We start from the raw sequence: 21913 nt of genomic DNA, 5'->3' as shown, positions 1-21913 counted from the left end.
GATTGTAATACTGATAAGTATTGTAATGCAATGAGCACAACTAGACCCATTCACTGGTTTATTGCTGTTCTGTTTTATTTTTTTGCTGTGAATCTGATCCACTGCATACTTCTGTGATTGCAACAGTACAAGTCAAACCCCTGTAAGAAAGTGTGTGTTACTGGATGGATGGTGGTGCTGCCAGATGACCCGGCCAGACCCAACATCTTCCAGCTCAATGACCCAGACAAAGGTCAGCCTCACACCACCACCGGGGCTCCTGCTGATAATCTTTTTGTGTTCATTCCAGTTCAGATACTCAACAAGAACATTCATGTCACTTTACAGGCAATGTTTACAAGTTCCAGACAGGATCCAGATTTTCAGCAATTATCTGGCACAAAAACCTGGAGGAGGCCTGTAGGAGCAGTAGACCTCAGGTATGTTTAACACACACATCACACCCTGTTTGGATCAGGCGTCTGTTTTCAGATGGCCATTATGTACTTAATAATAATTAGAACTCTATTTACTTGCATGAACAAACTCTAACTGAAAGATCAGTAAATCAATAATTATGTCTTTAAATAATTAATTAGAATATTAAAATGAGACTACGCCATTTAGTTTTGAAAAGGTTTCTAAATTGTACTTAAGTAATTTCATTTTATTTAATTTTAATTAATTATTTATTTTTACATGGTTTTGTGGTTGTAGCCCTAACCCTGAGCTAACGCTAAATTGCCGCTCAGTGTTCTAGTACAAAAACGAGTGTTAAAATATTCTAACATTTAAAAATTAAACTTTGATTAGAGGTTTTGCTGTTTTAATTATTATTTCATGCTGTTCTTATGCAATGAACAGATTAAGAGAAAAGAACTGAGAATCTTGAGAGAGAAATCATTTGGGTGAATCCTTTAGTATTAAGTGTTTGACATCATTTGCAGTCTCTTATCCACTGATATTAAAACCGGTCCTGATCTATGCATGTGTTGTGACTAGACATAGAGAAAACATTTATGACCCACGGCATTAGTGTTTTGGTTTAGTCTCGGTGCCACTCTCTGCAGCAACAGGCAGACAGGCCCTTCTACCTGGCATCAAACAGCAGATAATGTCAACTATCAGGTGGTAAACATAATGAAGCTTTTAGCAACTACTGAGGCAAAAATACTCCTAAAAGAAATGAATACACTATTGCATCACCAGACATAATGTTTCTTTTTTTATTGTCTGAATCAAAACTATCCTGTAATGACGGTTCTCTGTCATCCGGGTCATGATAACTCCAACTCTAAGCTCAAAACCTTCAAATCAAATTGCTGTTTTTTTTTTCTTTTAGATAATCAATACAAACTAAAAGAAACGTGGTTTATACAGCAGTAGAGTTAATGCTGTTTTAAATACAACCTCCATTGAAAATCAAGTTTTTCAGCTTGTTTAATGACCACATGCTAGAAGACAGTCTGTATCACAATCAAGATAAGCAGTCTACTCTGTGGCCAGTTGGGCCGTTTCAGTGGAGGAACTGAACTGTACCAAATGTCTCAAAAACAAGGATTCAGGCTGCCAGGGTTTCATAAATACCAAATCAAGGAACTGATGGTATCAAATAACAGGGTGGGACTTAGTTTAGAACCAGATGCTTTTGTCCACAGTCTTTTTAATTAGAATTTGAAACATTCTTCCAAACGCTGTCATGTAACTAACTTGTCAGAGCTGGTAATTGCCAACATTAGCAACACATTATCAGCTGTTTGATGACATAGTATAGCTGCAAGTGTGTGTATTACTGTTATGTTTGTTATATTGTGGTGAGTGATACAATGAAAAATGCATTAGAATATTTACACATCAGTGAGAAATAGAGAAAAAAACGAGCCTACTGACAGTTTGCTCTGTGTCCGGTTCAAACATGCATTCCTGAATTATTTCAGTAGTTCAACTCACCACTGTGTTAAATAGACTAGTTTAACAGTGTTTGAGCAAAGCAGACTGTGAGCGGGTATGTTGAGCTGTAGGCAAGTAGTGAAATATCTACACATACTGAATGAGGCAAAGATGTAAAGTAACAGGTGAGTCATTTTAAGACAGACAGGGACAAAATATGTTATTTTGATGAACAGAGGTGAGTTTTTAGTGGTGTAATAAATGCCAGGGCAGGAAGCTTAATATTTGTCCTGAATGTCTATTCTGTTCTCTCAACAGATGCCAGCAAACCTCATGTCTTTTGAATGAGCGCAAACCTTACCCAGCAGGACATTTTTGTGCCAAACCCATTTTTTTGGGAAGTACAGACTAAATGATGAAACAGTGGAATTAGGTGGTTTTCTACTTAAATGTGATAGACAAACATCTGGAACTCACGGTGACACTGGATCTGTGACTATTATGCCAACCAATACCCGCTGTCTTCTTCACCAGGACTAAGTATAGTATGAGCTCTGGAGAAGTCCAGCCAATGGAAGACTTAAGTGAGGTTGGTTTCTTTCTCTAAGCTTCCTTGTTCACTGTATTTATTACACTGCGATAAACATGTGAGCAAGCACATAGGTTTTTGGCCCATGTTGGGTTTCTGATCGTATGAAAAGTGCACCAGTGTGTACTTATATGGACAACAGTGTTAGCTGATTGACGGCTGACGCTGATCTTCGGTTTGCAGAGTTGTGTTGTACGGCCTTCAACTAAAGCATGGAAAGCTGAAAATGACGTCCCGCTTGTTCAAATGGTTCAACTTGGGAAACTGCTATTGCAAGGCTACTAAGAAAAATGGATGCCTTCTCATTAGGTAGTCAAATAGGGTGACATTTTTTGTTTCTTCTGCATTCTAACATCATAACTAGAAAGCAAGTAGGCAGTGCACATCCCCTAATGAACTTGGATCATTCATGAAAGGTGTGTTGTCATAAGCATAAAACACAACCTCATCTCATGGCATCATTATAGTTAAAGATCAGTGCTGCAGCAAAAAAGAACCGATGATGAGTTTTCATCAACCTTCAGCGTTGCGTTGTACAGCTGGACTGAATGATTCCAAAGTAAGAGATTTGTGTTCATATGAATCAACACAAAACCATGAAGTTTGCTTTATGAGCCAATGTGAAATTGCTGATCAAATGAAAAGGCCCTGGACCAGTTCACCTGTTCACACGCTACCTCAGTTGGTAGTTCTCCTGTAAAAATTGTTTCCTGATGTACATAACAAGGTTTACAAGTAGTAACAGTTATTGTTTTCTACAGAACAAAATAAAAGTTTTCATAATCCCTGGAAACAATACTGAACAAGGTGATAATTACATCAGTACTGCAGAGGACAGCCAGGAGTGTACACCAGTGTGCTCAGGCAGCTGGTTGAGTGAATTTAAAAGCAATTTGCAATGAAGTACCAAGTTAACACAATTAATTGCGTGTAAATACTGTATTTATTTATAAAAGAGTTTATTTTTTTGACAATTGGCTATCAAAGGGAAAATGGATTCACCACCTACTGCAGGAAGCTGCTCCTCAGAGAAACTCTTGGTGCTCAGCCACCCTAAAACCTGGAACGACTGTTCTCCAACTAAAGAACACTGGGATAAGGAAAGACTCCTTCAGCACTGGTACGCTTAAAGAATCTGTTTTTAAAAAGCAAAATGTGATGATGTTGGTTTTAACGGAGGTTCCTACTGCATTAAAAGGTGTGACCATCATGTGACTATTAGTGATCCAATAAGATTTTGTACAAAGTCATCACCGATGCATCCACAGAGAAGTCGAGGCTTAAGAAATTTGCACTAAAAGAATGAGATTGCTGCTACAGTAGTCAAAATGACGAAGCAAGAGGAGCAAGGCTCAATGGGTTCGTATTCTGATGCCTCCTGGCTGCCTCTCTGTGGTGTTATGGAGACACAGATAAACGCTCCAACCTAGAACACATTAGAAGAAATGGCCAAAAACCTTGTGTTGACGTGAACAATGTATGTGGCTTCACTAAGAAGAAGTCTGGCAAGTGAAGACCATGAGCAGTCAGACAATCAGGTTGGAAATAAACATCCAAATTATTTAAACTTAAATTTTTTTTTTTACTAATTTTACTAGGAAAATTTGTCCCACGCATTGTACACTGTCACACCCTGAAAGTGACCTCAAGTAACAGTGTCTGCTGCAAAGTGTGATGCAGTATGTGAAAATTCCAACACAGACTGCACAGCTGTGGTATCAGTAATGACTGTGATGTCGGTTTGTTATCCTGATTTCTTTTTTACTCCAAAAATGGATCAACATTAATGGCTTCAGTGACCTCAGTATAGATTCGTCACATGATTTATGCCATTTATTACAAACATATGTCACTTCAGTTATTCCTTCTATTAGAGTATTAGACAATTCAGTTTCATCTTCTTCAGCAAGTAAAGTGAATTTATTTCCAACCTGTCTGATTGCTTGACTGCTCTTGCTGAAGCTGTTTGTTTGTGTGGCGAGGGAATGCCATGTGCACAGATTCCTTTAGTAATTTAAATACAGTGTTATCATATGACACGAAGGCACCATGACCGAATATTTGAAAATAAGTTGTAATAAACCAGAATTATTACCCTTAAGAGATGCACTTATTTAAATTAAAACATTAGGACATTACCTATAGGTGGCATATTTCTAATGCATCTCTTTTGTAACTCAATGTAATCAGAACAGTGGCAATAATATTGTAAAAGAGGAATGAAATCATTACTTATTTCATTTTATATGTGCTGTCTTTTTTCTTCATTTTGGATGAATAGTAGGATTAGTAGGATTTCCTCAACTAGTGCAGTGGTATTGTTGTCTGTCAGTGGGGGAAAAAACGGTCATGAAAGCTCTCTTGAATTCCATAGGACCAAAGCAGCGATGTTTAAGAACACTTCACTACAAATCACATTTACTTTTCGTCATAGTGCTGGACAGCAGTGAAGAGCATGCAGAAACATGCATAGATACTGACTTTCACTTGATTCTAGTCAGCAGTGCAGCACATTGAATCAATCAGCAGACACAAACCTCTTGCCAGGTGTGAGGGGGATGGGGAAGTCAGAATGAGTTGTGAGGTTTGGTCACACTGACTTTTCATCTGAATAAAACGAACACTAAAACTTAATTTTATTGGAACGTCATTAAAAAGTAAGAATCAGTATCGTGGATAACATATAAAGATGAGCAGACATGTGCATGTGTAAAGACAAAAGTATTTTCTATAGTATTTGCTTTAAAATATAAACGTCTGTCAGGCTCCACGTACAGTACACGTGTATAAATTCTTGCCTGTGTTGTCAAATCAAAATGCACTTATATAAGTGAATTACACAACCAAAGCTATTTTCATTGATTTTTTTTTTTTTTTTTTTACAATCGCTGTAAACCAATGTCAGGGATAATAACTGATAAATACTCGAATGGGTCCTTTGAGAAAGACTTTCATTTTCTTTTTTTCTCTCTGATTAGTAGCAGTCTTATGTGTTCCAGTCCTCTTACGTGGACTGTAAAAGATCCACTCCATCACACGTCAGTGACTGAGCCTGTGTTTCTCTTTAGTAGCTGGTATTGCACAATTTTACTTTTGCGGGTCAGCAGGGCACGGAGTTCATTGATTTACGTTGCTGCATCACATTTGTGATTATGAGTGGAACCAATGGGCTTTCATGACACTCTGCTGTTGTTCACTATATGAATTTTATTTCAGGGAACTTCATCAGGATAGAACAGAGAGTCCAATGTGTCACATTATATTATTATCATTGTTTAGGGTTTTGAGCAGAGTCAAATGTGCAAATGTACAATCCAGTCTCAGCATTGAGTTGTTATATAACACCAGAAGGTATTGACTGGCTTTCAAATTAAACTGTTAAACTGCAGAAATTTACTTTATCCATCCAGTAAATTATGAATGACTAATTGCCCATTTTAATGCAATAAGTGAGAATCTACTTCTGTGGCAGAAAGTTATTGAATATATAAGGAGGCTTTTGCCTAAAGTCTGGACTGAGCTCAAGTTACTTACTTTGTATATTTCTGAATGACTAGATCAATGAAATCTACATTGATACATCAATCTGATTCTGGGAATGAACACAATGACAATTTGTAATATGCTTCTGTGGATACTACAGAAGAAATCTTCTCCATGTAATTGCATTCCATAAACACGCAATTACAACTTACAATTAGATTTGTTTATTAATTTCTAAAAACTATTTTTTTAGTAGAAGTATAACCCTTATGTAGCAAACGAAATAGTCGGCAAATCAAATTTTTATCCAAAAATCATGTAAAAACTTAGAGACATTAAAGTATTAATATTATCATCATTGTGAAACAATGAAGTCTAACTGGGGTTTTTTAACATGTTTCCCACAGAGAGTGCCAATCAGGCCAAGAGTATCTTGCTTGACAACAATTAAAGCCAATGCTGATGGATTTATGAGTGAGGAAATTAATTTCTTTAAGTAAACTGCAGCTACCAAAAAAAGTGGGTTCAAAAGTTAAGATTTTTCCAAAGTTTTCCAAAACACGGCCAATGTTAGTGAAGAATATATTGTACCCTATATATAAAGCAGGCTGACATGTTTCTATTTCCTCCCACTGTGTAAAAGTGAAGGCAAAATATGGCAGAAATGGGTGCTGCCCTCTTGTGGTGGTGACATAATGTGCAGCTACAGACTGTCCAGTGATTTGTGATCCACCCTGTTGAAGCTCTCAGTTCCAGCTTCTTCTTTTATACAAGTCGCTGTGCAGAAATGACCACAGGGTGAGGGTCGCCCCGCCTGACCAGCCCTGATGTGAGCACAGACCCCTTGAACGTCACTTGTTATGATTTTTGTGGCCGCTCATCGTACACTAACCGTTTTCCAGATAAAAATGATGACTAACTGCTACTGGTTAGCTAACAAGCTATGTATCAACTATTTTTCATCATTTCTCTGCTATTTGTTGTAGCTAGGTATTGCGGGCAGTGGTGCAGGAGGCGGGGCCATCTATCACCATTTCAAGATGGCAACACAAAGATATGCATTTGTATTTTGTGTTTTCTTGTGTGGATCTCAAATGTTGATATAAGAACCAAAAGATTACACATGTAGAATAGTTTTCGTCATCATTGGCAGTTGTTTTCTAGACACAGTTATCCAAATGCAAAAGATCTGAATGTAGTGTATGTTACCATCAGTTTGTACATGATTCTATCGTATCACTCTCTCCATGAAGTATTGCTTTTCTGCTTTCTTTTAGTTGGTATATAACTTGTATATGTCAGAACTAAACATGTTTCTGTTTTTTATCCAATTCCCAAAAGTACTGATTGTTTTCAGTGGGACATTGCATGTATTTTTTGTGTACACAATTTCTAGTGTTGTAACTGTGAAAAAAAAGATAACCACTGGGTTGTTATTATCAGTCTGTGATTATTTTGCTAAGTTATTTCTTACCATGACATTGCTATATGTTGCTGTATTTTTCAGCTTCAAGCACTGAATTGGGAATAAAATATATGTACAGAAAATCATTGACTTCCTGTTGCTTCTGAGGTGGGTCTTCACATTATTGAGAAAGAGTTCTAGTCATAAAATCCAATGTGAAATGAAGAGTGTAAGATCTATAGGGCTGCTTAAAGGTTTTTGCACACTTCCGGAATTCCTACATTACTGCACAAAATGAATGAAAACATTGGTGGATTTTTAGGCAAAGAGAACCCAGTCAAACAAATTAAACAAATTTAAACTTAAGCGATTATTTATTTAAGAAAATGAATCGGTGCATCCCTTGTTTTTTAGTATCTGTTGTGACCCCCATGTTTCTGGTAAATGCTGATCAGTTGTCTTCAGCAATTGGAGCCATTTCAACCCATTCGTCAGAACAGAACTGTTTCAGTTTTGAGATGTTCGTGGGTTTCATCACATGAGCCGCTTGCTTGCCATTTTTACCAAGGCTTACAAATTGTAAGCTACAGGCCCCTGATCTGATGCTTCCGGTCAGTTGGATAGTCACCAGTAATATGATTTTTCTCTCAGCAAAAGTCTTGCTATTCTATTTTTTAGTATTATTTTTAATGTTGAGAATAAGTATGATAGAGACATTATTTACCATACACCATCAGGAATTGTGTTGCATGTCATTCACCTCTTTATTGTTTTATCAAATAAGACAATTTCCATTTGGACACGCACACAAACATGCTTGTATGGTTATTTTTGTGAGGACATTCATTGACATAATATATTTACTAACTCTCATTTTTACAAAGTGCCTAATCTCAGATCTATCCTAAACCTAATTCTAACTTTAACCTCATACGTACCCTTATACTAAAGCCTGTTAACACCTGAAAAGAGGTGAAAACTGACCAAAAGTCCTTACTTTCCCAAAATTCGAATTCGTCTGAAACTCAAATTGGGCCTTAGAACAGTAGCTGTACAAGAACACACACACAAGGCTATCTTTGCAATGTTTGCTTCATTTTCTATATACTGCATATTATGTTTTGTTGGTAGGTGCCTCGGGTACTTTGAAAGACAATGGTGCTGGTGGTGAGGGTAGTTGTTGATGATGTCGCCATGATCACCACTATTATTATGAATCTGTCAGATCAAGAATTTTCTGTTATGCTATGTTAACATTGGTCACACACATATGCTGCCTTGCTGAAGTTAATCACTCTGGCTTCCAAACACTTCCTTTTGTCCAGATGTTTTCTGTATCCACCCTTCTTTTCACATCTTTCAGTTTACAGATGCCAAAAATATTGGGAGGAGAACAATGCGCTGCAGATTAATAAAAACTGACAAAGAGGAACTAGATTTACTTGTATTGTCAGCTGTGCTCCAGACCAAAACAAATGCAATTCTTGTAAAGAAGGCAAACTTACATTTTGTTTTTCTTCTGCCTGAATCTAGACTACAGTGCATTGATTGTGCTGCAATACTAAAGATGCAGGGGTACAATCATTTTGAGACTGCATTAGTCATTAAAATGGCATTTTGTGTTGAATTTGGAGAAACTGCTTGAATTAGTAGGTGTGTTGTGCTATTTAAATTGTTCTTGTTTGATTTGTCAGTAATTGTAATTTGCAATAGGGGTTGAATAATTTTGATTGCTACTGTAACTCACCAAGCACCAAAATCAGTCCTCTAACTACTACTGAGCGTGTGTTGGAAGTCATGAAAGAAATAAAAGGGCATTCTTAACGAATGAGAGCTGACTTCTTACAATATATTCAGGTCAAATCAGCTTTGATCCAAACACAGTGTGCAAAAGCTTTTATCATCTGAACAAAATCAACAATATTTTAAAGGTGCTTACTGGTATGCGTTTTTATGCTATACTAATCCTTAATGTATGTATAGTTTATTATGAGATAAGGTGAAATAATCTTTTAATTAATCCCAAAACTAAACATTAAGTAATTAAAAATGTTTTTTTTTTTTTTTTTTTTTTAAAAATAGCAAATTAAATACAACAGAAGTTCTATATAATCTACTGGGAGTAGACTTAGTTGTACAGCCTAACAGCAGCTGGAAGGAAGCACCTGTGGTAATGCTCTCTCACACACCAGGTGAAGCAGTTGACTGTTGAAGACGCTGTCCAGTGCTGTTATAGTACCATGGAGGAGGTGGGACTGGTTTTCAATCAGTGATGACAGCTTTATTATCACCCACCACCTCCACAGGCTCTAGAGGGCAGCCCAGAACAGAGCTGGCCTTTTTCCGCAGTCTGTTCAGTCTCTTTTTGTCTTCTGCTGAGATGCTGCTGCTCCAACAGACCACTCCACAGGCAGTGGCTGATGTTACCACAGTATCCTCAGCAGGGAGAGTCTCTTCTGACTTTTTTTGTAAAGCACCATAGCATGGTCAGTCCAGTAATGTTCAGGTGTATAACCAGGCAGAAATCCATCACTTTCAGCTGGAGGCAGTTTTTCCAGCAGCATACTACAGAGTCTTCTATGAGTCCTCTACGGTCTCCATCTTCCCCATCCTGGATGAGGCAGATGACTGCAGAGTTATCACAGACTTTGCAGATGACAGCTGGTAAAAAGATGTTATGTCAGCAGTGTAGAGGGAGAAGAGGAAGGGAGCCACGACAGTTCCCTGTGGGGCTCCCGTGCTGCAGAAGATGGGAGCAAATACCCCAGCCATCTGATCAGAACAGGACTTCAGAAGCCATCCAGATATAGCTTATTATCTTTGATGACTACGTTTGAGTCTGGAATGATTTTCAGTTTGTATTATCTGATGTGGGTCACCAGATGTTTTGCTAATAACTGTCTGCAGCATGTCACACCAGTACACAAAGTGAAACTAGCTCCTAGAGACCGCCATTTACCCTCTCATCTCTTAAACAACATGCACCGGGACATGACGTTAGCCAAATAGAAAGATGGCATGATCAAAAACACGGATACAATTAGTGCATTTGCTACTGTTATTTATTTGAAAGACTGCAGTCTTTAAGCAGATTGTAGATAGATGCAGGTGGCCAAAGAGCTATGACAGTGCAGATTTTGTGAAATAAAACCATGTGCAGTGCTGTGAATGCAAAGTAACCAAATCTGAAAAGTTACATTAACAAAAACCCTATTGTCTCATGTCACCTGTCTCTTTTCAGTTTTTCACTTTATATACAAGTCACATTATTGTATTTTTAATGTGGTACAATGGTTTGCCAGAATACCAGTGGTATTTTCATTACAAGTTAAAAACCTAGACTAAGAAGATGGTGTTTCAAGAAATGGTCTGTGTCCAAGGAAATATGATTAGTTAAATTGAAGTCTGGTAGATTTGAACACAGATGTTTTTGACACTCATTAACAGCTTTAGATTCAGTTTTGTGCAAGTGGAAGCCGAATTAAGACATGATCCACAGAATGAGTCATAATTTAAAGTTCCTCTTACTATAAAAAGGAAACCATCAATTCAATCTTTGTTAGATTTCTCGTAAATTAAAATAGTGATTTTGCACATGTCTTACAACTTCTCTAACTTTCACAGCTGCACAATGGATGGGGGGCTTTTACAAAAATAAACCTTATGTTTAACACAGTCAGTGACTCAGAAAACAATTCACTGAGTAAGTCATGTCGGGTAGATAGCTATAAAATTACAGACATCTTAGGCTGTTAGAGCACAGTAAATATGAAAAATTCAACATAAAAGTAAGATGTACAATGCAGGCGTCATTCTACTGCAATGTGCCAGAGTTATCAAGGAATTCCAATTTGTAACATCAAATGAACGGAAAAGGCACGTCACATTTCTCAAGCTGACATTGAAACCATACATCCCTTAGAAAAAAAAAATATTCAGTGGAAGTAAAAGAAACCATACATGTTTCACATCGCACACAGCAGTGTAACTGAACCACTTCAACTGACAAGTCTGCAATAAGTTTCCTTCGTTGGGTTGGTCTGTAAAAACCTTGGGGCATTTCTCTTGCTGTCACCATCTGACGTCAAATGAGGTGTCTTCTTTTATTTACAGCAACTGTGTATAAGGCAACCCTGCTTTTCTTCAACACCGATGACAGGTAGGTACAGCACATGTGACATAATCTCCTGTTAAGAAAAGATCATCCAGAGATGCCACCCAATGACTACACTACGAATTAAATGTTGGCTACAATATTCTCACAGAACCATCCAAAAATGCTTGTTTCCACATTAAATTAGGGTTGTGTTAATTTTGGGATCATTTTTTGTTGTGTCACTGGCACAACACGTGACAAAAGTCTTTCTTTATCCAAGATCAGAAGACCAATGAGGTGTTCAGGTTTCTGCAGGAATATGGATCAAGCACTGACCCAGCACCATCAGTGAAAGTCTTGTCATCTTAGTTTGCCATTCATTTCCATCAGTGAATGTTCATGTTTGTCTATAGAGGAGGACTGTATGGTGAGGAAGAAACAGATAAAAACAAGATGCTTTGGTCCATGCATAACGGTCTTGGCAGTTAAGGTTTGTATATTCCAGAGCACACATGGGAGTGGCTCATATTCTAGCAGTCTGAGGTTTGGACACGTTGCTTACTCCTATCCATTCTCCTTCCACAGTACTAAGTGAATGCTATGATCGGGCATGCTGGTGGCAAATACCAGTCCAGAGTCATTGTCCCCATCCAGACCGTTTAGCCAAGAGGTCACACCAGCCAGGAAGCTTGATCCTCGTTTAGATTTTCTGTAGGCTGGTAGAGGCCATCGGCCTGAGATAGCCTCTGTCCTCAGGTCCATTACATACAGGAAGTGGTTGTCGAAAAGGAGCGCAAACACCTCTCCAAAACTGAGCAGGGACAGGTTGGCTGGGTCCTGTGTTTTTATCACCCTGTGAACAGAAAAGTCAGGCTGGAATCAAAGTGTCTGTGGGAGATACTTGAGATACAGAGCTCCCTCCGCTCAACCCAAAGGCCCCACTAACATCAATCTGTTACCAGACACCACAGGACGCCCTCAGAAGGCCCATGTCCATTCAACCGCTTTGGAGGCACAAGACAGACCTACACAATATTAGGAAGGTGTTCATAATGTTAACCTTGATCAGTGTACTACTTTACCTGAGTATCTCAAAACTGGCAAAGTCCCACTGATAAACTCCAAGGTCAGAGCTGCACACAATGTAACGTCCGTCAAACTGCAGGCGAGGCTGAAGGCTGATGCTGCGATCCTCAGACACTGACAACGTCTTCAAACACTTACAGTTGATCTCTCTGCCTAAAGGCCAGACCTGCAAAGGGAACACAGTACGACTCGATCCTATGGATATTTCAGTCATACAGTAACACCGCCTTCAGCATTGATGACTCCGTCTTTCTTATTTATTTATTTTTTTTCAACTTAACACACAACAAACAAAGGTCAGGAGTCTTACCTTAATTTCATACTTATCAGCACTTAGGAGGATGTAATCCCCAGGACTGTGCATCATTGATTCTACATCGCTCTTCTGTAGTATCACCTGATGGAGGGACAACACACAGCAAAAATTAGGGAAACTCTGGGCCTGTTCAGACTTTGCAGTAAAAAGAAACTGCTTCCATCCAGATGCAGATTTCATTTGCCGAGATGCAGGACTGACGGATTTAAAAAATCCTGGGTTCCAGTGGCCATTGGCCTTCTTAACAACTGATAGCACTGTAGTCACTTTAACTGACTTTGTTTGGTTGTTAGACTGATGAGTGTTAATTGTTGTCCCGTGTCGTCCCAACCATCTCTTTGTTGTGGATTCAATTGTCACTCTCTTTATTATTAGCTTTATGTCATCGTTGTGTCACTGTTGTGCTTTTTTTTACTGTTGTTTTTTGCTGCTGGCTGCACTACAAATTGCCCCCCGGGGACAATAAAGATCTCTTGATCTTTATTGCGAATGCAATTTATCGCATTAAAGACCTCCTATACTCAATAGAAGTGATCCTGCGTCAGCAAACGTTTGACATTCATTCTGAAAAAACACTAAGCACTATTATTAATGATCAGCTGAAAAGGGAAAAGCACCATACATGACGTCTGTTCATTAATAATGACAGCCTTTTAAAATGTTTTGTCCTTGTAGCTCTTAACTTACTAAATAATAAATAAATCCAAGTAAGAATTAATAAATGAAAATCTTTAATATGAGTACAGCAGCGCGATCCTGCCATTAAATAATGTATCGGCATGTGATTAATTACTGATGCAGACATGTTGGTTAAGTTTGGTTAAGTTACTGTTTCCTTAATCACTAATGTCTTTCTTTACCAGAGATTATGATACGTATAGAAACATCCAGGGTTGGAGTTATAATGTGAGTTTTGTTCAGGTCTAACTAACATCAAAGAGGAGATGAAAGAGGAGTAAATAATAACTTAACATAAAACAGAGCTGTTCTCGGTTCTGGAGCAGTGGTAGAGATCCATTAGAGACAACAGCTGTTATAATATGCTACTGAGCCCCAGATGATGTCAGGGTTTATTTGCACACTGAGTGCGAAAGTGAGATCGGATTTGCAAAGCTGGCTGGAGAAACGCATAAACACCAACAGAAGAATAAGTCTCAAAAAGAACACAGTGAGTTACCTTGGTGACCCACTCGGTGTGTCCAGTCAGAGTGTTGAGACAAGCACCAGCAGACAAAGCCCAGACTTTAACAGAAAAGTCTGCAGAGCCACTGACCAGCAAGTCCAGCTCATCATTGTAGTCCACACTGAAAACTGAGCACATACACATTCATAATAACGGATATAACGTTATATAACGGAGCCATCACATATTAAAAAGCATCAACCATCACATTGTTTATGGATTATACAAGTGAGAACTAATGAGCACAGTTCACTGGAGTTGCTCTGAAGGAGTTGTACTTGTCTTGTATGACCTAGTGCTAGCTGTATCAAAATACATTCTAAAGCTCCTCATCAGAATTTTTTTTGCGATGCTGCCGTGTGCCCATTTGCACAATAGTTTTTCATTTGCTTCTAAACATGATCATGGCTTCTCAATGTTTTTCTTGGTACACTAAACAACCCTGGACAGAGAGTGGCTGAGAGTTTAGACCAACCTGCTCCTGTGTGGCCACGGAACTGCTGGATTTTAGCACCTGTGCTCCATTCCCAGCTTGCAATGGTGTTGTCAAAGGACCCAGTCACCAGTTTCTGTTCGTCAAATTTTACTGCGGCGCAGGTGTGCGTCTGAATTCCATAAATACACTGTCCAGTGCGTACATCCCATAACTTGGCAGAGAGGTCATCAGATCCTGAAAAACACAATGACATCTATGTAACAGCAGCAACTTTGACACATAATACTCTACAGAGTCTGACACAGTGGTGTGGGTCATGCTGGACAATCCAATCTGCAACGTTTGTAATTTTACAGGTACATTTAATCCACTTATCTTCCTTCTGTCCTTACTAATACACTGCTGGACTGGTGCTCCCAGCTTGGCCCAGCAATGTTCATAAGAAATAGGGATGCATATGTGGTTTCCATTTACAACCAAGTGATTATTGGCCCTTATTAGAACTTCATTGGAAAATTCATTGTCCATGTCCTTGTCCAGAAAAGTATATTGTCTGTATTACAAAGGTCGGATTATTCGGCTTATTCTAAAGCCGACCATTTAAAGAAAAATAAGACAGGGCCACACTGTACCTGTGCAAAGGAGGCCATCCTTATAGTAGAGAGCGTATACTCGAGCACTGTGACCAATTAGTGATGATGTCTCAAAGGCCTCCTGATCCTTCAGCTGCATCATGCGCAGTTTAGCTTTCAGGTAGACCCCTTTCCAGTGCGTCGCATCCTGAATGGACTCATCAATCCTCCAGCCAAGCTCCCGGCACACACCCTGCCACACCTCGGTACACGAGCTTATCACCTAAAAAGAGACATATTTATTGGCATGTTTAACCAGGAATGAAAAATAGTGACCACTGAATGTTTGATTTATTGTATATTTCAAGTAAATTCAACTGTACTTTTTTTTGTAAATTTTACTTCTACCTCATTCTTATTTTAATACATTTTTATGTCTATGTCTTGTTCATGTATGTTTTTTTTCTTCTATCTCATGACTCCTGGTCAAAATAATTCCGGTGCGGGGATCAATACCGTGATCTTGAATCTAGAAAAAGAGGAGCTATAACATATACTGTATTAGGATTGGATATTTTTGGTTTGACAAAAATATTTATTTTATCTATTTTATCAGTGATCAGTCATGTCTTGTTAGTTAGAGATGATCTCACTAATGGGTAGAGACGCTTTCAGGAGCAATAGGGCAGAATGTAACACAAGTGCAAAGTTGTTTGAAACATGCAAAAATATTTCTGATTCCTTATGAGACCAAGTGGGAGTTAATTAGAACCTAACTATCTAATTATATTTGCGCCCTTGTTAAAGATCGGCCTTCAGCACTCCTACAATTAAAGCTAAGAGTCTGCGCTTCAAGCCCATGTCCATTACATTCAGGAATTGTCCAATGTAGGGGACCAGGGCAAAGCGCTCAAAATCCATTAGTAACTGATTGACCTTTGAATTTTCCTTAATTTCTCTCTTTATCCTTTGATACAAGTGAGTGAAACGTGATTTCAGACAAGACAGGCGAGAAGCACTCCATGATAATAGACGCCATGAAGCACCACACACACCTTATTCCACTGTTTGCAGACCAGGCAGCAGGTGAGCAGGGTTTGAGGATCCAGCCAGCGCAGCAGGTAGAAGGCCAGCTCCAGAGGCAGGAGACGCAGGAAGTCGCGTTTGAGCAGCGTCTCCAGTCCATTAGACAGATGACGAAGCTGCACCGCACCACTTAAAGATATGAGGTGATCCAGAGATTGGTTGCGCTGCTGGTCATTTAGAGTAAGGAAAGTGGCAGAGACTGTCTCCAGCCACCCCTCAAAGGCCGCCTTCTCCATGGGCACATGGGAGCGACCTGCAACACCTACAACAACAACAACGCACGGTCTAACTTCAGCACTCACCCGCGGATGATCTAAGAGGAATCTGATCAATAATGTGTCTAGGCTACAGTGAGGGATGCTAGAAAGATGTGTTCCAGTAATTTTCCAAAAAAGCCCAAAGATATTCAATTTGTAATGATAAAAATAAAGCAGACATTTCAGAGGCTCCAACAAATGGATGACGGGCTTTGTTTCATCAAATAACAAAACACACAGTGGTTAAAATATGACCTTTGAGTGATCAGCTATGGCACCCATGTTTTGTTTATTTGGAAATGCTACGATATAAAATGCATTATGTAGCTAAAATATTTATCTGCTACTATTCTTATTTTATTATAACTATTATAGCTGATCTCTTCAAGCACAGGACAAAACTGGTGCAAAATATGAATTCACAGCTTATTTAATGAAGGTGCCAATAATCTGCTGAAAATAAGTTTTTAAAATGTCAGGATCTGTTGTTTTTCTCTTGAGGATATTTTAGTGTGTCTAACATTGGATAATAGCAGTCTGCAGTCTGTAGTGTTAAAGGATGAAAACATATAGTACGAGTCTGTGCAGCTAGAGCGTTTACATCAGGCTTACTAGCTAAGGCTGTGCAAAAAAAGAAACTATGCTGGTCTGCTAGATAACCTGTCTGTGCATCTGTTTCAGTTTCCAGTTGTTAAAATCACCCACTCGCTTAGATGTACCCTGACTGGGTTGTGAGCCTTTTCTTATGTTTATACATTCAGTATCAGTTAGTAACTTTTGTCGCTAACGTTAGCTAAGTAACACTGCTACATCTTAATGACAAGCAACCGGGAGTGCTATCGTCCAAACTATCAATGACCAGCGTCTGCTAATAAATTCAATTTCATATCATTTAAAATTTAAAATATCCACCAACCTGAGCGTTGCAGGGAGGGAGTATCTTTATCGCCACTTTCCTGGCTTAATTTACATAGCGAAGTTAGCTGTCGTGAGCTAACCTGTCAGCCACCAAGTTTAAAGGATTGTTCAAGTAACGTAGCTTCGTAGCTAATGTTAGCCAACCACCATGGTGAGTGTACTTAAATATACTAATACTGAATTACAGGTCTCTAATAGAACAGTTATCTTTGTACTTCCCAAGCAGAGATGTTCTATGTAAAGGGCTATCTGCTCCTGACAGCATGAAACCCAGAAGATAATGGAAACGCTAGCGGTGGTTATGTCGTTGTCACCCTCGGTAACGTCTTAAAGGAGGACTCGCAGGATTGCTTGCAAACACTTCCTCGAAAACAAGGCGCAGGGTCCGTCAAGGCCGAAAGAAGTAAGTGTCATCACTGAATTCCTCACACACTCACTTGCTACACGTGTACTGTGTGTTTTTGTTCCCTCCTTAAATTGCATTGTAGTTTTTGTTTCCCAACGATTTAACTTGCCTGTAAGACACTACTGCGGGAAAACGGGTGACATATTCCAAGGTAAACCAGCTTCCGGTGTCGCGCAGAATGTGGAACGGTGTGAAATATATGGCCTCTCGTTTGCCCCTCATGTCTGCCTTTTTCTGTTCCGCTACCTTTAAAGAGCAGCGACAACAGATGCTCTATTTTAAGCAGTGAGGTCGAGCAAAATAGCATAAACTTCCAGTAATGAAGGGGCGAATTTTCATTCGGACTGTATGCGCGCATGCTAGATAAGAAGATGATAGTTGAACTGTGCTGTAGGGGAATACCACTAGAGGGCAAACAAACACAGAACAAGTCTGGACTGAGAAATTCGTGTATTTTTTGGTAACTTTTAGGGTGTTTTAATATACATTATGACTAATGTTTATAAATTATTATTGTGATTTAATTAATCAGACTAAAAATAAAATAATTCTTAAACTGTTAGTATTTCTTGCTGGTATTACATTTTTTTCCCCCCAATTTATCTGTTTAGTCCTTCATTTAAAAGGGTGTACTTCCTGAGGAGGCTTAGAAAATTTCGTCTGTAGCCTAAGATCCCCAGCAACTTCTACACCTGTATTGTTTAGAGTATGTTGAGCAGCTGCACTGCATCACCATGTGGTATGGCAGCACCACGGCCATGGACCACAGACGCCTGCAGAGAGAGATGAAGACTGCTGAGGAGATCACCAGGAGTCCACTGCCCTCTGAGTTTCTGTTTACAACTTCAGTTTATTGTTACATTTCATATGTGTGTATCTATTTGTCTATTTTGTGTGTATATGTGTGTGTGTATTTTAATATATATATTTATATATATATATATATATATACACACACATATATATATATATATCACAGTGTTACAGTATTACAAAAAAACAAACAAAAAAAACAATAAAAAGACAATATTACATCTGATAGACCTTTACAGTGTGGACTGGGAATTTTAAAAAATGCTGAAAAGTGGAATATAATATAATTGCTAAGATTTTCAAATGTAGACAGCGAGGTAGTTTGTGCAAGATAGGCACTGCAAAAATGCAAATTATTGTACAAAAAGAATCTCTAAAAAGAGCAAACAGGTCTCAAAGACAAGTCTCAGGTGGGAGTTATTGTTAACTCAGGCTGATGTTTTACAGCGTGATGGTGGTGGGGATGAAGGACCTGTGGTAGCGTTCCTTCTTGCAGCAAGGATGCAGCAGTCTGCTGCTGAAGGAGCTGCTCCCCCCAAGGCTGATGCAGTGAGAGGGGTTGTCCATGTCCGCTTTGCCAATATACAAAATATATTACTGTATTTTTCACATCCTGCCTTTCAAAGTGCTTTGTTTTTGTATTATGTGTATTCATTTTATATTCTACTTTTAAGATTTTATATTGTTATCCATTTGCGTGGACAGCAAAGAAGAATTTAATTGTACAGGGAAACCTGTTTCCATTCTGTGCACATGACAATAGACTCTTTGCAACTTGAATGTTTGAATTTATGATTTCTTCAGATCTGTGAGCCATTCCGTATTCATCTGAAGCTTTTATGTCGTAGAGGCTTCAGGTCAGGCTGGGCTTTCTTTTGTTTCCCCAAGAATCACTAATCACTAATACAGTAATTCTGGTAAAGTGGGTAATTGATCTGACCTTACACCTCACTCTCACTCTCACTCTCTCAATAGTAGTTTCGACAAAAGCCATTCTGTTAGTTGTGCATTATAGTACATGATTCACAGTTCATTTAAACAACATGGACTCAACTGTTAACAAAGGTCACATTAACCTGCATGGGCCCCATGAAAAACTATACTACCAGTCAAAAGTGTGGACAACTTCTCATTGACCTGAACGAGAAGGTGTGTGTACATCCCTGTGATATCTCCAGGCTTCAGGTTCCCCTGATGAACCATACCTTAACCTTGGATTGTTTGACATTCCAGCCTTGCCCATGTATTTGTTTTAAGTTAACAGGACAAACCCCATGGTAGTTGTTCAAATGCTATATCTGGTAAACTGCCCACCACTCAGAGTGATTCTGAGTACATCGGAAGTCAATGACAGACTGCACAACTGAGACATTTATCTGTCAGTCACACTTTAAACAACCACACTGGTGTCTCAGAATGTTCAGTCATTTGAAAAGTGGCAGTCCTATCAAAATCTAAACAGAGTTTGATGTCCTCATTAGCCCATTACGGAAAACAAAGAGTAAAAAATATACTGATCTCAGATTAATGGCTCATGACCTCAAGATGCACGAGGAACATTGTCATTTGGATGACACAACTGATGAGTAACAGATTGGGTTAAAAAAACTTCGTCAGCGATGGTGTACTTTTCACTCCAACTTTATCTGCTACAGATTAGGGAAGAACCTCTCAAGGACAGAACGATGAATCCGGTCTCTTTTCCCCTTTGTGGTTTGAATGTTTATTCTGTATTTTAGCATGGCTAGCATTTACATAACTCAATGTACTAGAAACATCCAGTGAACGCATCAGCCCAGGTGTGACTCAGATGTGAGTTACCGTATTTTGTATGTTTATTTTTAGGAAGTTTTATCTTTCAGCTGTAGTTCTCTTGATGCTAAGGCATTTGTAACGGATGTGTGCTGCGTGTAAAGCTCCACATGGGATGAAAGTTTTAGCTTTATCAATGATATTGGTTGTTTTCACTTTTTCTTCAGCCTGCTATCAGATCAAATCTTCAGTTGGTCCAAGACAAATATCAAAATATAAAAGACACTTATTACAAATTTATGTCACATCAACTAGCACAACAACATGGTCAAGCATAGCGCATTTGGAAGATGATTTCCATTAAACCACTGGAGAAAATTAAGCTTCCAAGATAGATGAATCATTCTGATTTTGACATTATTGTACTTTCCTCTCAGTTCATTGGGTGCACTAGAGAAAACAACAGTTCTGCACTATACTCCCCTTCATGACAGTATATGTTAAATCAGCGGAAACAGGAAGGTGGTAATTCAGCCGGATGATTGTTGTGGTGGACTTAGTTTGTAGTGCAGCCTATTATTTTAACTAAAATAAGGTTATCAAAATAATGAAACACAACACAATATAGTAGTACAACGAACCACACAACCAAAGTGCAAACACAGTTGAATCAACACCTTCTCAATTATTCCAAACTAATGCTGTATCCCAGAACCCTCATGAAGCAATTTATTGAAAGACTGTTTCTTTACAATATGTTTGTTTTCACTTGTCCAATGCACTGCCAAATGAGTGTATGTCTGCTACCTCCTCTTTGAATAAAGGTATCAATTGTCACCCATTTGAGACTTTTAATCCAGTGTTTGTTCTCCAGTCTACTATATAGTTTATATCTTGCCATTGTTCACATAAGTGATGTGGACAATACACAATATCAAGATCATGTGCCAGTCACGGTGACCCAAAGTTTACTAGTGCAAATCTATTCGGTAGGACACGGGGTGTCAGGCGCAGCTGCTAATAGGGAGGGTGGGGGATGGAGGGAAAAGGGAGGTGCAAGTTCCCAACTGGCTAAGAGATGAATGTCTGACTGCTAAGCTCCAAGGCTACAAAAGAGCCACTAAAGCTACTGAAGCTGCTGCCTCATTAGTAAAGACAGTAATGAGCCAGGGACTAAATCCTGGCCTGGATTCACTGGATTGTACAAGTCAACCACAGGCTGGATAGCTCACAAAAGGACACCCAGTGAATTGGATGGTTGCATACAGACCAGCATGTCCCCAGTAAATGGAATATGTGCGCATATGGCATCAATGTAATTCAAACCTTTCAGTTTTTGGACCTTCCATCAACTTCGGTATGAAATGATTAGTGAGAAGCTGTAACTTATTAGATGTTTCAGAATGAATAAGAGAGGAATGGGGTTTCAGTGAGATGTGTCTGCTTTAACTTGGTTTATTCTGTATGATTTGAACGTCACTAGCAGATATTTGAAACTGATTTGAATTACTCTGTGGCAATCTGTAACACAGCTGAACTAACACTTCCTTCTTTTTCCTTGTTCATTCTTTTTCACATTTTTGAGTACATTTCATCCTTCATTTGACAGTATGGTATATTGGAATGCTTTCTAAAGTAACAATGCA

At 38.8% G+C, this 21913-nt stretch overlaps 2 protein-coding genes across 2 annotated transcripts in view; one reads left to right on the top strand and one right to left on the bottom strand.

Annotated features, from left to right (window-relative positions):
* The window catches only part of LOC124996672 (ras-specific guanine nucleotide-releasing factor RalGPS1-like), a 61638-nt gene extending 54149 nt beyond the window's left edge, over nt 1-7489 (top strand). Inside the window, exons 18-20 of the mRNA XM_047569923.1 lie at nt 127-232; nt 328-419; nt 2188-7489. Coding sequence (XP_047425879.1) covers nt 127-232; nt 328-419; nt 2188-2217 — 228 coding nt within the window. The 3' untranslated portion in view covers nt 2218-7489. The remainder of the gene's footprint in view (nt 1-126; nt 233-327; nt 420-2187) is intronic.
* Nucleotides 7490-10390: 2901 nt separating this feature from the next.
* On the bottom strand, nt 10391-17988 carry fbxw2 (F-box and WD repeat domain containing 2). Its single transcript, XM_047570465.1, has 8 exons — nt 17295-17988; nt 16091-16383; nt 15096-15318; nt 14503-14697; nt 14022-14155; nt 12839-12925; nt 12525-12694; nt 10391-12295 (listed from the first exon to the last, which is right to left on the bottom strand). Exons 2-8 carry the CDS (start codon nt 16355-16357, stop codon nt 12007-12009), a joined length of 1365 nt encoding a protein of 454 aa, XP_047426421.1. The 5' UTR covers nt 16358-16383; nt 17295-17988; the 3' UTR covers nt 10391-12006.
* Between the last annotated feature and the right edge of the window lie 3925 nt (nt 17989-21913).

The sequence above is a fragment of the Mugil cephalus genome, chromosome 19, assembly GCF_022458985.1.
Source record: "Mugil cephalus isolate CIBA_MC_2020 chromosome 19, CIBA_Mcephalus_1.1, whole genome shotgun sequence".
Taxonomy (NCBI): domain Eukaryota; kingdom Metazoa; phylum Chordata; class Actinopteri; order Mugiliformes; family Mugilidae; genus Mugil; species Mugil cephalus.
This window is presented reverse-complemented; position numbering and strand designations above follow the sequence as displayed.

Coding starts and splice junctions, on each gene's coding strand:
- fbxw2 (XM_047570465.1), bottom strand. CDS start 16,357: ATGGAGAAGGCGGCCTTTGAGGGGTGGCTGGAGACAGTCTCTGCCACT. Junction 15,319..16,090: donor TCTGCAAACAGTGGAATAAG/GTGTGTGTGGTG, acceptor GTCTCTTTTTAG/GTGATAAGCTCGTGTACCGA. Junction 14,698..15,095: donor GGATGGCCTCCTTTGCACAG/GTACAGTGTGGC, acceptor TGTGTTTTTCAG/GATCTGATGACCTCTCTGCC.